Source organism: Ambystoma mexicanum, chromosome 6q (genome assembly GCF_040938575.1).
Source record: "Ambystoma mexicanum isolate Mex_15411 chromosome 6q, UKY_AmexF1_1, whole genome shotgun sequence".
Taxonomy (NCBI): Eukaryota; Metazoa; Chordata; class Amphibia; order Caudata; family Ambystomatidae; genus Ambystoma; species Ambystoma mexicanum.
This window is the reverse complement of record NC_090937.1, coordinates 1,579,213,328-1,579,230,396: the sequence shown is the minus strand read 5'-3', so window position 1 is coordinate 1,579,230,396 and position 17,069 is coordinate 1,579,213,328. Positions and strand designations below refer to the sequence as shown.

General features: G+C 46.3%; 1 protein-coding gene across 1 annotated transcript in view; it reads left to right on the top strand.

Annotated features, from left to right (window-relative positions):
- Nucleotides 1–17,069, top strand: part of EXOC6B (exocyst complex component 6B) — a 2,452,465-nt gene that overhangs the window by 1,042,020 nt on the left and 1,393,376 nt on the right. Inside the window, exon 11 of the mRNA XM_069632299.1 lies at nucleotides 6,425–6,545. Within this exon, the coding sequence (XP_069488400.1) occupies nucleotides 6,425–6,545 (121 nt within the window). The remainder of the gene's footprint in view (nucleotides 1–6,424; nucleotides 6,546–17,069) is intronic.

The window sequence follows — 17,069 nt, the reverse complement described above, 5'->3', positions numbered from 1 at the left end:
GGACTATACCTTGCAAGTGCAACGCCGACGCATGAACTTTGGGGTCGTGAAGAGAAGATTGCGTGAAGCAGTCCACAAGTACATGCTGCCCTACCCGGCAAAACTGAAGGTCTTTCACAAGAGCAGAACTGTGATTTTTGAAACTCCGGAGGACACCATGGGATGGCTGGATGCACAGAGCTGCCCCCAAGAATCGGGTATCCAGACAGAAGAAGGCGCATACAAGTAATGTGATTGTGGCACCCGCGTGTCCCAGTCTAAGACATTGGGACTTGATTATAGTACAGGACATAGCTAGCTGAAGGGTGCGACTAGGGCTATACCTGTAGGCACGATCCGTGAGCACAAGAAACTTAGATAATTGCGTGGGAGACTTACAGACCCAGCCCTCATACCCCCATAATGAGTAGATTAGTTAGGTCACCAGTAGTTCGGTGACACCCTGCCAGGTTCTTGTCCTCAGCATTCCGAGGCTGGACCAAACGCGGGCGAGCCTGAGATCCAGGGATGGAGCTGGGTACTTATTGGGGCAGGATGGCGTGGGGGGAGGGAAGGGGTTGTGTGCAGTGGTTTAAAGTTTGGAAGATGGAGGAGGGAGGGCTAGTTGTGGAGTTATTGTTTGAAGGGGATAGGGAACGAGCCCAATCTTGTGCTGAACCAGGCGGGAGGAGGAAACAAGGAGGGTGGGAGGGTCAACCCACAGATGGCGTTGGGTAGCCTCAGCGTGGTGACCTGGAATGTGAGTAGTCTCAACAGCTATTTGAAGAGAAATAAAGTAATGATGAACCTGAAAAGGCTGAAGATTGATATACCATTATTACAGGAAACCCACCTCACCAGGGAGAAGCTGGAGGTGGTGAAGAGAAAGTGGAGAGGGATTACCACCGGAGCCACATACTCAGTTTACGCGAGGGGGGGTCATCACGTGGGTGGCGCCACAGGTACCATTCCAGCTGCTTCAGACCACAACAGACCCAGAAGGCAGGATGACTGTGGTACGAGGGATGCTGGAAAACAGAGAAGTGAGCATCATAAACTTGTACGCCCCTAACCAAAATACAGCAGCCTATTTCAGGACCCTATATGGCAAAATTAGCCCGCTAGTGGACGGTGCAATTATATGGGGAGGGGACTTTAATTGCACATTAAATCCAAAAATGGATAGATCAGACAGTAAACCAGATGGGCCCACTCCGGCTGCAAAGGTTCTACAGGCTCTGCTGAGAGACTTTGGACTTGAAGATATTTGGAGACAGCTACACCCGATAGACAGGCGATTATCGAGTATTTCGACACTAACACAGGAAGCGTGCAATCGGTAGGAACCTTATGGGAGGCATTCAAAGTAGGGGCACGGGGGGCGGCCATATCCAAATCCAAAGGACTCCAAGGGGGTATAGAAGGGGAGTTACAGGAATCCGAGAACGATCGAGAAGGCCTAATGCGTAAGGGGAGCACCTCACGGGAAGACGGGGGGGGGGGGGGGGGAGGATGAAGCTGCTGCAACAAGCCAGCAGCGAGCACTGGGATAGATTATGCAAGCTGAGCTACAAGAAGTATGTGGAAAGGCAAGATGCAGGAGGAGACAAGCCGGGCAGGTTGCTGGCCTGGTTATATAAAAATGAAACACCGCGACCAGTGATCAGGGAAATCGGAGGGGACGAAGGCCAGATTTGGGATACCCAAGAGGGAGTGAATGAAGGGTTCTCCAGATACTATAGACGTCTTTACGGGGATGCAGGGGATGAGATGGATCAAGAGCTACAGGAAACACTAGAAGATATAGGCTTGCCTAGACTAGACGCTCAGGAGCGGGAGGGCCTGGACGCCCCAATCACATTAGATGAATTAGAGATGGTGGTCCAACACCTGCCCATGTGTAAAGCCCCAGGGTCGGACAGTCTTCCTAGTGAATTCTATAAAATATTCAAACAAGAGGTGCTCCCCCCGTTGCTGGCTATGCTTAATGAGGCGTTCGAACACGGTGTACTACCAGAGTCCCTACGGGAGGCGGTGATCATCCCGATCACTAAACCGGGTAAGCCAAGCACAGACTGTGGGTCATACCTACCCTATCGATGCTTAACCAAGACAGCAAAATCCTAACGGCAGTGCTGGCTAACAGGCTCAAGCGAGTGATTGGCAAATTGATACACCCCGATCAAACAGGCTATGTCCCTGGCAGGAACATAACAGATAACCATAGGAGACTCCACCACATTATTGATCATACAGAAAAGGACCCCGGCGAGATGGCAATAATCTCTCTGGATGCTATCAAGGCCTTCGATTCGGTGAGATGGCCTTGGTTGCTGTCGGCTCTGGGGGAGTACGGGCTGGGGCCAAGGTATCTGAGATGGGTTAAAATGCTATATAGCTCCCAAATCGCTAGGGTCAAAACAGGTGCAATAATCTCAGACAAATGTCAACTCAGTAGGGGCACTAGACAGGGCTGCCCCTGGTCACCCATGCTGTACATCCTTGCACTGGAGCCACTGGCAGTCTGCCTCAGACAACAGTACGGTGAGATAGGGATCCATACTGCGGGGGGTACACATCTCATATCACTGTGTGCCGATGATATACTCTTATATTTGCGCTTCCCAGAGGAAAATCTACAATATGTCCTGGATGTGATGGAATGCTACGCCACCCTCTCAGGCATAGCAGTAAACCCCAAGAAGTCAAGCAGGTTTCCTCTGGGAAGATATAGAAGTACCCAGCTGGGAAGTCTACTGGTCTTGCCGATACCCTGGCAGACCGAGACGTTCCGATACCTGGGAATTAATATATACCTTACGATAGAAGAGTAACACAAACATAACACGGAAAAGGCAATTGAAGGCATCAAGAATAGTATGGGGTTCTGGTCCAACTACCCCTGGCCATGATGGACAGGGCGGCTTTGATTAAGATGATAGTCCTGCCCAGAGTGTTGCACTTTTTTGTAAACCTCCCGTACGTGATCCCCAAGTGCTTCTTTATGAAACTCTGCAGTCTGTTCAGGGGTTTCATATGGCAGAACTCCAGGAACAGGGTAGCCATCTGGAAACTGCAGAACTTGTGTGACAAGGGGGGTATAAATCTGCAGAACTTCGAGTTATACTACTTGGCGGGACAGCTGCAGTATGTGGTCAGATGGTTGTTTGAGGAGGAAACTGCCGAATCCAGGCTACTGTACAAGGACCCCGTCCCCTTCTTTCTCAGAGAGACAGTGTGGTTGCCCAAACCAAGGGTGTTGGGAATGGCGAGACTGTTGGTGTTGGGTTGGGAGATATGGCGCAAAGCATGGCTACTAGTGGGAAACCCGACCCTGCTCTCCCTACAGGTGCCGTTAGTGGCACTCTGCGGGGAGGACTCTCAAATGATTAAAGGGATCCGTAGTTAATGGGAATCGGTGGGCTCGACGACCTTGGGAGATATATGGCAGGAGAGTGTGGAACTAGACTTTCAGAGATTGATTGAGGACACTGGGGTGCATAAAGGCCAACATATTACCTACGTTAGAATCATTAAACGAGTGCGAGAAAGGTGGCCGAGGCAGTGCTTGCGGAACAACCTGACGCAACAATTGAGACGATGTATGATATTTGAGAGGGTGGCACGAAATATCCCGTTTGTATGAGTTGTTGTGGACTAAAGTGGGACAGGAGCTGATTCAACTGAGGCGCGACTGGGAGTGGGAGGTGGGAGAACCCATGTCGGATGGGTAATGGGACAGAGCCTAAAGATATCATAAGAAGGTATCCCGAAATGTGAGGTTTCAGCAGATACAGCTGTATGTCACCCACAGAGCATACATGATCCCCAGAAAAATTGCAAGGTTCGGAGGCCCGATGGCACAGACATGCCCATGGTGCGGGGAGGCGGAAGTTGGGATGCTACACATGTTTTGGGTCTGCCCGGAGGTGGCGATGTTTTGGACAGAGCTGAAGATGCGTCTTGGGGGGGAAAAAGGGATCACACTGGAGGTGGAGTCAGCCTGGGCGTGCATGCTGGGGGGCTTTACCAGACCACACAACCTGAAGCACATTAGCAAGATGAAAGATCTGGCTTTCATCCTGGCTAAACGAAGAATCGCAATGTGCTGGAAAGCAGCCCATCGACCTATAATTGAGATGTGGTGGGCAGACCTCATAAAGTGGGCAGTGAAGCAGTCGGCAGAGGGGGAGAGGAGGAGGAGGAGGAGGAGGAGGAGGAGGAGGAGGAGGAGGAGGAGGAGGTGGGACCTCTGATTGCATGGAGACAACTAGTGGCCTCAATGGTGGGACCCTCCCAGACCGACCATAGTGAGGATGATACAGCTGAGATAACTGAAGTAGTCATGCCTGGAGATAAATAAAATGGTGACACGGAAACAAGGCTCAAGTTTTGGGGGCGGGAGTGGGGAGGACTGACACGTTTGATTTGTAATACAATATTGTGAAGCTTATATGAGGATGTCCTCAACGTTTGTATTGTTTGGAATGTTGTTTTAAAAAATAATAAAAATATTAAAAAATAAAATTTAAAAAAAACAGGGAAAAGCTAGGATTGTTCTTTCCTGATTTAGCGGTCAACCCCCAGCAAAGGTGAGGGCTATAAATCTTCTGAAATGAGTGCCACAACTTGCACATACGGACCTCGATGGAATCCAAGAGACCGATGTGCAATATGCGAGCATGTATTCATTGGTTACAAGTAGATGTAGCTCAGGTATTACTGGACACATTCACCCTCATTTTTCAGGAGCAATGTTTGAGTGGAGTTCTAGAGGATTTGCTGAAGATGCTCTGTTGGCTATATTAGGATTGTTGGGGTAAAAGGTGCTGTGAATATGTTAAACCATTTTTAATTTTGTGCCGTCCCCCCACCCCTTCTGCAAGAGTAAAGTGAGCTGTAGTGAGCTACTGTACGATGATAACTTAAAGAGAAATTCAGTGACTGAGTGAAAACATTTTTTATATGAAATACCTTTTATTAAAATGGCAGAATGCAATACATGTATAAAAACCTCTAAATTTTCTTATATAGGCTAGTTGTGGCACCTCTAATGACCTGTTCTAAAAATGACATCACTACTGTGGTTCAATAACTTATCTGTTATCAGCATCCTGGTGGGGGGGAGCCAGCCAATCAAGTGGCCGCCGCCATATCCCACCCTCGGTACTATTTTATTTTCCACACTCCCCCCACTTAATGTATTTCTGCGGCACGGCACTCGCAGCCGCTGCTGCATCTTCATCTCCGCTCCTGTAGGTCGCCCGCTTCCCTTTCCATGGTGGCCATTTTGGAAAAGCATTTTCCTTCATTTAACGGGATGCGTGCAGTGTCCCGTTGAACAATACTTTTTTTTATGTACCCCAGGTTACCACTTTGGCAACCCAGGGTGCTAATAGCCTTCATCCCATGTTCCAAGACCTGGAACGGGGTGTAATGGCCAGGCGCCCTCGTTATCCGCCCACACTTCGCACAGGCCGATAACTTGGGCAGCCGGGCCGTTACACCTACACCCCCTGCTCCGGCCCTTGGAACGGAGGATTAACGCCATATTACAGTTGCATTGTGACATCACAATACCTGCTACCTGAGGCAGGACAGAGCAGAATTCCAGCCGTCACTGCCAAATCAAGCTTTTCAATGGCTTTCTTGTAGTATGCTTTTTTGTGCACTGTACGCGTTAAACACATGCAAGTAAGAATCTGTCTGCATTTTATTTTATTTTAAAGCCTAGCACGTTTTAGATGCCTTTTATTACACTGCAGTTATTCTTCTGCACAACACATTAGAAACTGTATATTGTGCTCTAAAATAAAATCCAGATTCTACTTTAATGTAGGAGATCTTCCAGTTGCATAAAATCAGATTATGCAAGAGGCCAGGTGTTACAGGATGACAGTTTGTAGCCATGTATTATAAGGAATAAAAGAACACCCATTTGTAAAAAAGGATATTGCAGGTCACTTCAGAGATTGGTAACTTGGTAAAAGAACTCGGCCTACAGCCTCATTCTGCCATTTAGCCATATAACTTGCAGTCACTTGCATTTGCCTTACAGCATACGGTAGTGGGTATCCCATATATGATATGAAATACAGAAAGTTGCACAAGCACCTCGATGTGCTTTTTGGCCCATTTATTTTCTCCATGAACCCTTGACACCACTAATCAACTAAGGCATACATAGCCAATTTTTCATCCAAGCAAATAGCTTTTGGGGATGTGAAGTCTGATAACCATTAGGGTACACATTGTTTTGTTTATTTTCTCTCTTAACTTATGCAGCAATCCGTCTCTTAATCACAAACGTTGGCCCCACATGTGTTATTTCCAGAGATTGATTGCTACATTCTGGTCTATAGCTTTGTAGAATGTGTTGACCAGGCAGACTGCATGAGTCTTGTTTTATTTATTAATGCCATCTGTATGTGGCTTTTATTTACAGTTTTTTTGTGGTAGAGGATCACATCTTGCATACGTCCCAAGGTTTAGTCAACCGAGCGTACCTTGACGAGTTGTGGGAAATGGCTCTTTCCAAAACCGTAGCGGCACTCAGGACACATTCGGTAAGTCTGTGGCAAATTTGTATTTTCAGATTGCTTATATTTTCAAACGTTATATTCTTTCCACCTGTCTAACATTGCATTGAACTATGTTTGTCCCATGCAGTCTATTTTTTTATAATCCTCAAACAATGGCTTTTCGGGAAACAAACTGTATGTCCATAGGCTGGGCCTGGTTGTTGGCCATGTTCTCCCAACGACAGCCACAATGTTAAATGTGTTTATTGCAAGCTATGAAAAGCCACAGTAAAATGCATCTTTTTGCCAAAATAATGTCACAGCTATGATAATTGACAGGATTGAGCATTGATTGTAATTTTAGCAGTGGCCTAAAGTGTACATTTCCCTGTTACAAATCCAGCATAAGCGCGATTAGGTAATTTATTGTAGCTGTATACAAAAACCATGGTCTGTCATGTTAAACATCAGCGCGTCAATATGAACCATGTCGGTCTTAATAGACCAAAGACTCTGAATATAGTGCTGGGCTTAATGTGAATGAAACATATACATTCAATGAAATCGGTCATGTCTTTTTAATTTACCCCCTCCACCCCCATTAAAGGAAATGGCGAAAATACTGCAGATTGACTTTTATATTTCCAGGAATTAAGTGCTTCATATTAATTGTAATCGTGCAGCAATCCCTCCTTGAAGTACCTTTGGAGGGTTCCATCTATAAGAAGGATCAATCTGTGTGTTGATGCAGACAATTTGGGACTGTTTCGCTTGCCATTGTTTTTTTGAAGTTGTTTGGCATAATTTTATTGACATGTAGGCTAGAACACCAAATTGCAGTGGGCATCTTCTGTGCTGTAGCCCTGCATGACTCGTCTCCCTTTGCAACAGCAGATTTATTCTGCAGACCATGGACAATTCTAGCTCTATAATCTGAGAAGGTGCAGATAGCTGTCGGGGAGTTTCTCCCGGGGTCGGCTGGGCCGTCTGCGGACGTCCGCGCTGGGAGGCCCCAACTCCTCCCGTGTTTCCCAAAAATGAGTATGAGACACACGCAAGAAGCAAGGTGGTTCTGCTGTTTATTGAACAATGGCAGGTATGGGTCTAGGATCGTACGCGTCCGTCCAGACTCTCGAAATTCATGGGGCTCGCAGGCCCATTTTTGCCTCAGTATGACACGCTACTTGCGTCACCTGGGAAAGTTAGCGAAAAACCTATCGCCACTCTGGATTGGTTCCTCGAGTGGTAGGGTTAGTATAGCATACATATAGAGAAGATTGTTAGTGGCTAAGGGTCAGTCAGGTGGTATACTTGGGCTGTCCCTTCTATTAGATACTTGAAAATTGTTACACGAAGACCCTTAACGATTGGCTAATGTTAGTGGCGTCAGTGATGAGTGCCCTATGTTCTGATTGGTCCACTCGCGAGCCCCCCAGCCTGGGACCATCGTTGTTCCCAGCTCGCGGTGTACCTGTCATTTGCAACAATATGTAACTATGTGTTTGTGCAGACAATGCTTGGATTTGCTCATAGGCATGAGAGCAGACCATTCCCATCGCTGTAGGTGTCCATTGGGTCATTTCATTGTTGCAGCCTGTGTCCCAGACGTGGGACCCAGGCGACTTCTCCCTCGTGGGTCTGGCACCTTGTCAGGTTTGGCTTGGTCACGTGAGGAGAGACTGTGGCTGAGGCAGAATTCTGCACATTTAAAGTTGTATTTGCCTCTGCGTGCCTGGTTTTGCTTACAGGTGTGACCTTGGCGTCGGCTGGTATCATACGAGTTGCAACATCGCTCCCTTGGCTGCCAGCGCACGCTGGGCTCGTTCTGCAGGGTCAGCACTTGTACTCTTGCTCGTTCAGTGTCCATGGCGGCTCTTGCTTGCGGCCTACTTGGGCCTGGTTCATAGGTGGGGGATGTGTAATGCACAGCACTTATGTTGCGGTGTTACATGGCTTCATAGGCAGTATCATGTCTTCGTTGTATTTTCATCACGATGCAAGGGTCGGGGGAAGCGTCAGCAAGCATGTAAACGAGTGCTTTATGCGTCTTGCGTTTCTGCATTTCAGAAAACCTATGAGAAAAATAATAAAGATGCACGTCAGTGGGTGTATCCGTCACCTACGTCATAACGCTGAGTATATTCTTCGTGTGGATTGGTGTGGGAGTGTCCAGTGTGCATAGTTGCACGTGTGTTCTTGACAGTCGGCTAGGTTGTCATGGCATCTCTAACGATGTAGGTGCTTGTTGTTGAGGGCTTAGTCGAGTTCATCCATGCCGCAGGTGTCGGCTTGAGTAGGGCAGGCTGGCTGGCGGGCAGGCTGGTGGGCACATCCGTATGTTCTTGTACTAGGGTATTTGGTCGTCTGGTAGATAGACAAATTCATCTTGTGGCGGGTGTCAACTGAGTGAGGCATGTGCCAATATCGCTCCAAACAGATTATCTAAAGTGAGAAAACCCTCATAGAGGGGCATTTAACAAAGGCAATCGAATGACGGGCATTACTACAAAGCACACCTAGCTGGTGGTGGATCCTAAAGACGTTTGTAAAGGTTGGAGGATCAGGAGGAGGACGCGGACACTGTGATGACATTAACAATACATGTTTATTAAATAGGATTAAGCCCTATCTTTCCCTAGCACTATGTGGTGTTCCCTACGTATGTGAATAACTAAGGTGCTAGTCAGTCGTGAGTAAATGCCCAAATGAAAAGTCTGCTGTCCAAAACTCTAACTGACCCTACAACTAATCTAACAAAGGTCAGGTGAATGACTCTCTTCTGATGGTGTACTAGTCCTCTTTATAGAGTTCATATTAATATCCAATGTTGAGATATTCTCTGGTCATCTTCCGTACCAACTCTTGTAATTCTAACAAGGGTTTTGACTTTCCCCCTATCGTTGTGGACTGTTCTCCACAAGTCCTTTGTTGAACTTGCTTCGGTCCTTTGAACCAGGCTATTGGGCCTTGGGTATTCTTGTAAGTTATACTCTCTTAGGTGGTTTATCTTTTTGGGGCAATTAACAGTCCTACTTCTCAACTGTGCTATGTCCCATGTACCGTGTATCTCGTAGGCTTCTCTTGTCTTCGCTTAATGGTATTTTCTCTCTTCCCATGGTAGTGTTGGCTCAGTTTTAATGTATTTGTTCCCTGGTGTGCTCTGAGTTCTCCTTCTCAGATTATTATAGTTCAAATATATCAATTTTATAGTCAGAGTTTCGTCAATATTACTGGGTTGAGTGTCCTTCAATTTTATGTTCAGACTTTTGTCGATTTCACCCGGATGAGTTTCTTCCAATTCATAACATAATAATTGTGGCCTTCCGGTCCTCTAGTTCTCCTCGGTACCTCTATCCTTACAGCGGAACGTCTCAGTGGCCTGCAGTTGCTCGGGACCATTCTTTTCTTCCGATTCATTGTTGGCTCGCTCTTGCCGGCAACAGTTCAACGTCCAGGTATTCCTTATGCCTGAATGGGATGCTACGGTCTCAACCAGGTGGTGGTGTTGATCGGGCAGCCTCCCACCACACAGTCGCCATTGTCACGCCACCACCGGTACCTGGTTTCTCCTTCTTTCAGCCTCTCTTCTCCTGCACACACTGGTTTTCCAGCATCTGTCTCTCACGTTCAAAGTCTATCTGAATTTCACAGGCTCTGCAGCTCGGCTCGGCTTCGCCTGCGTCAGGTGTTAGACTTACAAGGAGGCCTCCCCTGCTGGCATGTGCGTCCATCTCATCCTTCATTTGGCATGTCCTCGCTCTTCAACCCCCTCGTCGCAGTCCATTGGAGGTTTTCTCTTAAAGCGACAGTGTGTCTCTCTTGATGAAAAGGACATCCTTTATTCTCGTCTTCAGTCAATGTTCTGAATGTGGTCAAGCTTTGCATATCAGATTGTGTAATGTATGCAATAATGCATCGCATGGAATGGCTTTGGGAGTTCCTCAGCGGAACAGGAGTTATTGTCTCCTGAGGGGAGTCTCTCCCAATGAGGTCTCACTTTCTCAGACCCCTAGAAAGGTTCTTGCAAAGCAGGCTCAGCTCCCTAGCCTCAAAGGTGGAGAATCCTCAAGGGGGAAAGGGACAAATTCCCTTGATTAATCAATGCCTTTTCCCTTATGTTCATGGCTTCCCCATCTCTTTTTTAAAGGTAACTCTATATTTCTAGTAATTGAGGTTGTGGTTTCTTTCTCCCAGGATCTGGAGGTTTGGTTTGTCCCCAGTTTCATACTGAAGTATCTGAGAGGTCAATAGAGGGTTCCGACGATGGTAAAGGAGCGTACAAAGGCGTTTCGACCCTACATCAACAGCAGTCTGGTTTTAGAGCCTCACACAGCACGCAGACGTCTATGTTGGACCTCCAGAATCACATGTTGAGTCTGTTGGATAAGGGCAAAATAGGGATGTTTATGCTGCGGGACCTAAGTGCGGCTTTTGACTTGGTCGATCACAAACTCTTAATTAAAGCACTGAGAGATTATGTGGGCTGCTCCGAAACGGCAAATAAGTGGCTGGTATCATTTCTATCTGATCGCCATACCAGAGTACATTGGAGAAGTAGTTTTTCCGACCCTTGTTCCATCATGTTCGGTGTACCCCAGGGTGCCAGAGTGTATTTTACAAACTACGCAGATGATACTCGGCTTATTATAGAGCTAGAGGGCAGTCATAGCGCCGACAGTGTCAAGATCGGAAAAGTTTATAGTGTGATCAATGATTGGATGCAGTCTAACTGGATGTGTCTCAATTACACCAAAACCGAACTGATGCTATTCGGTTCCAGTCGCCTGCTAGCAAAACTTGGGGCAGAGTATAAGTCCTTTCAGATTAAGGAAGCCAGAATCCAGTATCTTCTCAGGTTAAAACCCTAGGTATGATGGTGAACTCTGCTGTTAATTCCGAAGCTCAGACTAACTATCTGCAAAAAATACAGCATACTACTTACGGCTCATGAAGGCCATCAGACCTTTTTTGAATGAAGGTAATATGGCTACCATTGCTAGAGCCATTGTGCTATCGAGGCTCGATTATGGAAACGCCCTTTTGAACGGGGCTTCTGTTAAGGACCTGGCTAGATGCCAAGTTGTCCAGAACGATGCAGTAAGGCTGGTAAAAAGTCTCAAGAGAAGAGATCATTTGACTAAGGATAGAATATCTCTTCACTGGCTTAGAGTGGAGGAGAGAATATAGTTTAAATCTCTGGCTCTGGTGTATAAATGCCTTTATGGTAGGGCTCCCAGCTACTTAAAGAATAGTTTGGTTCATTATGCACCGCATAGACCGCTTCGGTCTGGAGGTAAGAGCCTACTGACCATCCCCAAATATAAACTTAAGTCTGGCATGGGAAGATCTTTTGTGGTGTTGGTAGCTCAGCTGTGGAACATGTTACCAGACTCACTGAGAATGGAAAGCAGCCATTCTGTGTTTAGAAAACGTCTAAAGACCCATCTATTCAGATAGGGAAGGAGTTCTCAGTCACCCTGTGTAGCTTATATAGCTCTGATGTCTTGATGCCCATCGTATTTAGTGAGTGTTTGTCTTGTCCAAGCGCCCTGATGCCCGTGGGCTACCGGCGCTATACAAGATAAAATACATACATGCATATGTTGTCGTACACTGTAGGTCTTCTGGATACAAGAGGTTGGTTCTGATGGCTGTTTGTCGGCTTCCTGAATCTGAGTGCTTTAGCCCATATCCTTTGGTCTGGAAAGGCTGGGATGTACAATGGTAATATTCAGTCACATCCCGGTCAAACTCTCTTCTTCCCCCTTTTCAAATGGTTCGGATCCTAGCCAGCCTATTTCCATAGGTTCCTTTATGGTGTGCTTAGGACAGACTCTGTCGATATGGTCCTTTTCTCCACATGAGAAACTTAGGGGTAGAGCGGGAAAGGTTGTCCTTACTTTCCCCGTTTACTCACAAGGGACTATTCAGGGTTTGGTTAAGGGGACATAACGGGCTTTTAGTGGCTTGGTCTCTATTTAAATTTTCTCTGGGAGGACCTTTCTCAGTTCTTTGTCATTTTTCAGTTGATTAGACCTTGGGGTAGAATTTCATGTTCCTCTTTACTTCTGTTGGTTTCCCGAGATGTCTTAGATGTTTGGCTGCTTCGAAGTGAGCTTAAGCTGTCTGGATGGCTGTCTCAAGAGAGGGTTGACGTAATATCCCTCTTTGTAATGGTAGGGGAAGGGTATTAATGGTTACAGGTAATTTTGGTCGAAAAAAATGGTCGACAGGACAAATGGTCGACACAATTTGGTCGAAAGACAAATGGTCTAATTTTTTTTTTTTTGTATTTTCACATTTTTTTTTGGGGGGGGGGACTTTCATTGGGCAACAGGTGAATATCCTGAAATGTTACGTGGTAGAACCCATTGGTTTGCCCCACCAGATCTAATAAGTTAAGATTAATTTCAGTAAAAGTGGTAGTCCCCAGTGGATTGATATTTTGATGGGAGGTTTGCAAGTCTCCCTTTTTAATAGGGCAACCAGATGATGTTTTGAACCCCCTGTCCCAATTGTATTGGAGGGAGGGGGGAGTGGAAGCAAACCTCTCAAAGATTAAAAGAAAAATGTCACCAAGTCTTCCCCATCCTGGTGTGGTTGGAATACGCCGTGGGGAAGCATGTGGTGTGAGGGCCTTGCTCTTATTGCTCCAGTCCTTCCTGGAGTCACTGATCCACTTGGATCTGATGTGGGTTCCTCCTGGAGCACTTTATACAACGAGTACTCTTATCAATCACAGGGTTTACCGAGGAGGTAGCCGTCTCAGTAGTCACTTCCGACTCCATCCCACTCGTCTGAGTTTCCACCTAACTGTGGGTTGTCTGCAGCTCATTCTTCCTGGTCGGAGTCGGCCAGTAGTTGTGAGCTATATGATTTGGGTATTATAGGTTCAACTAATGGGACATGGGATTTTATTCCTACAGAGGTTTTTTTTGCCCAAGGGACTAATCAGTGGGAGATTGTCTGTAGGCATTGCCATATACTCTAGGGTGTGCGGGAGATGTGGCTAGCTCAGGACTTTAGCATACCACTTCTGGCACCATGTGTGGATGGTCAGAAGGATGCAGACAGTGATGACCTTTCAAATGTGTGTGTATTAAATTATAAGAATAAGGCCCATCTTCCCCTAGCACTCTGGGGTGTTCCCTATCTATATGAATTATTAAGGTGTTGGTCAGTCGTTAGGAAATGTTCAAATGAAAAGTCTGCTGTGCAAAGCTCAAACGCTAACTGACCCTACCACTAATCTAATAAACTAAGGTCAGGAAAACAACTCCCTTCTCCTGATGGTGTACTGGTCTTCTTTATAGAGTGCCTCTTAATGTCCAATGTTCAGAGTCTCTGGTCACCTGTACTAACTGTCTTAACTCTCTCACGGGTTTTGGCTTTTACCCTATTTTTGCAGACTGTCCTTCACAAGTCCATTCTTGAACTTGTCTTGGTCCTTTGATCCAGGCTATTAGGCCTTAGGTATTCTTGTAAGTTATACTTTCTTAGGTGGGGTATCTTTTTGGGGTAATTAACATTCCTCCTTCTCAGCTGTGGTGTCTCCTGTTTACCTTTTATCTCATGGGCTTCTCATGCCTTCACTTAATGGTATTTTCTCTCTTTCCATGGTAGTGTTACCCCAATGTTAATGTTCTTGTTTCCTGATGTATGCAGGGTTGTTCTTCTCAGATTATTAAAGTAAAGTTAATCAATCGGATTGTTTATCAATCTTACTGAGACGAGTTTGCTTCCATTTTATATTCAGACTTTGGTCAATTTCACTAGGACGAGTTTCTTTGAATTCATAACGAGTGTCCTGTGGCCTCCCGGTCCTCCTGTCAGTCTAGAAAATTAGACACCCCTCGAACGGAAGACAATGCAGAATAATTGGTTGGCCGAAGACCATCCGCCTCATTTAAAGTGTTAAGAATATATGCTCATTAGTTATTAGCTTAACTAGAGTGCGGCCATTTTAAGGCGACCAGAATTGCCATTTTGTTTTATCTCTCTGTTCTCTCTAACGGTGCTACTTTGCCTCATGTAAAACTGCTTTGCTGAAGATATTATTCGGCTTCAATGGTCCAAGGTTACTAAAGACATGTTGAAACATTACGCTGGAGAGCCAGACAGAAATGCCCGGTTCCCTCCCGCACATATCCTTGAAGGCAAGGAGCAAGGCATTTTAATCAGTACACGGATGCCAGTGAGTCTCCTTAAAAGAATAGCAATGGACGAAACTAATATTAAAGGGTTTGAATTATGTTCTTCTTTACGGCCCCCCTTCTGAGCACTATTAGGCCCCGGAGAGCAAGCTGACCTCTAGAGCGTGAATCAAAACCAGGAGATAGTAAGGCCTGGAATGTGCCAGTCCCCCCCACGCGCAGCTTGTCCATGAAAACAGAAGCGCTGTGTTCTCACAAATAAAGAATAGTGTCTGTAAATTCGAGATTGCAAACGGTTACTAAATATGGTGATCTAAAGTGTCATATTCGTCACCATGGTCGATCATCGCCTCCACTTCAAAGGGAATTAATTAGGGGCTGTATCAAATGTGTCAAATGTGTCATTACTGATTGTAAGATGCTCATTTTGTATATATGTAACTGATGTACGGTTTTCACTCTCTTGCGTCCCCCGAGGTCGGTTAGACACACGTCGCGGGGCGTGGGACCATTTGGCCAACTGGGACTATTTGTTTTGCAATAAACCCTAGTTTTTGGGAATACAACCTCGTGTCTAGCGTATCAGTTCGTGTGTGGTGATTGTGACTTGTTTCCACATCCGAGGGTCCCACAGGGGCCCCTTCACTCCTACTACCAGAATCCTTACAGGGGAACGTCTCTGGGTTCTGCAATCGCACAGGACTGTTCTTTTCCTCCGCATCTTTGTCCGTTCACTCTCGCCAGCATCCTTTTCTTGTTCCGCTCGACGTCTTGGTATTCCTTCTGCTACTTTTGACAATTACTGCAGTCTCAACTGGGTAGTGTCAGCGTCGTTTATCAGGCAGCCTGCCCACTACAGAGTTGCTGTGGTCACGCCACCACCGGTACTGGAGGTCTTTCTCTCGGCCTCTCTCCGCCTGCACATTCTGATTTTCCAGCATCTATCTCTCACGTTCAAAGTCGATCTCATTTTTTTGGGCTCCGCAGCTCATTTCGGCTGTGCCTCATTCAGGTGTTATGCTTACAAGGAGGCCACCCCTGCTGGCGGATGCGTCCCTCTCGTCCTTCAGTCGGCATGTCCTCTCTTCAACCCCCTCGTCGCAGTCCATTGGAGGTCTCTCTCCTGATGACAATGACATAATTTATTCTCTTCTACAGCCAAATGTTCTTTGCTTATCAGATCCTCCCCTTTATGCCATCACGGGGAATGGCTTTGGGAATCTCTGTGGAACGCAATTCCTTGTCCTCTAAGTGGGAGTCTCTCCAAGTGAGGTACTACTTGCCCATACCCCTAGGAGGAGGCTTCCATTTGGGGAGAAGGGACGAATTCCATTGATTCGTCACAAAAGGTATTCCAAGATGGTGTCTTAATTTCTGGTAGTAAATGAGGCCAATTCATAAGTGCTGTAACATGTCCATCTGTGAGGGTTTTCTCGTTTACTATGCCAACCCTGTTTGGTTGTGGATCAGGCTAGGTTAGTTCCAACACTGTTCTTGGATTGGGAAGCGGAATATAAACAAGACTGATAGATTGAAACCTTCATATTTACTCTTAACATCAAGCTATTTCATTGGCTAGACTGTACAAACTATTCCTGGGTGATCCTCTGTGTTTAGCCTGGCATGTGCAGTTAGACATTCTGCTGTGGGGTTGTTGGGTTTCAAATAGCAGGCCAATAAACCCTACATATGTTGACTTTACTTAATATTCTTACCTGTGGCTGGACAGCAACCCCGTTTTAACACTAGTTAATGAATTTCAGTTGTCTTGTGTAGACTATTTGGTCCAGTGCATTAATTTGTGAGATGATCCCGATGTGGGGTAGTGAAACAGTCCACCTTATGCTGCACAGTGGCTGCCCGGTAATATCTGAAATCCGGTGCCCTTGTTCCCTGCTGGAAGTTGCAGAGTGGCAGCGCTATTTTCGGGACATCCCCCTTCCACAATATTCCAGACATAATCCTGTGAAGCCCTGAAACAAAGTCGCTGGTATGACCATGGGCATCACCTGAAAAACATACAGCAGTTTAGAGTGCAGTACACCCCGGTAGCAAGATAGGAAATCATGCCCAGAAGTAGGCTAGTTTCTGGAAGGTAGAAACCGCTTTTTCAACATTCTGCCAGCATACCCAATCCCAGTCTGCGCTTACCATTGCACATAAGTACTGAAATCCCCATCCAGAGTTTCCATCCCATAATGCTCCAGCTCCCTACCTAGCTCCGCCGGCAGTGTTTAAATTGTAGATTTGGAGCGATTCACTATCAACCCAGGTATTTCCCCAAACTCACCCACCGTTGCCATGACTCTACTGAAGTTGACCACTGGATCCCCAACATAAATTAACAGTCAATCCCCCCTTTCTTCCTTTCTCCATTCTCCTCTGTCCCTGACCTGTGCCTTCCTATCGCTTTCTC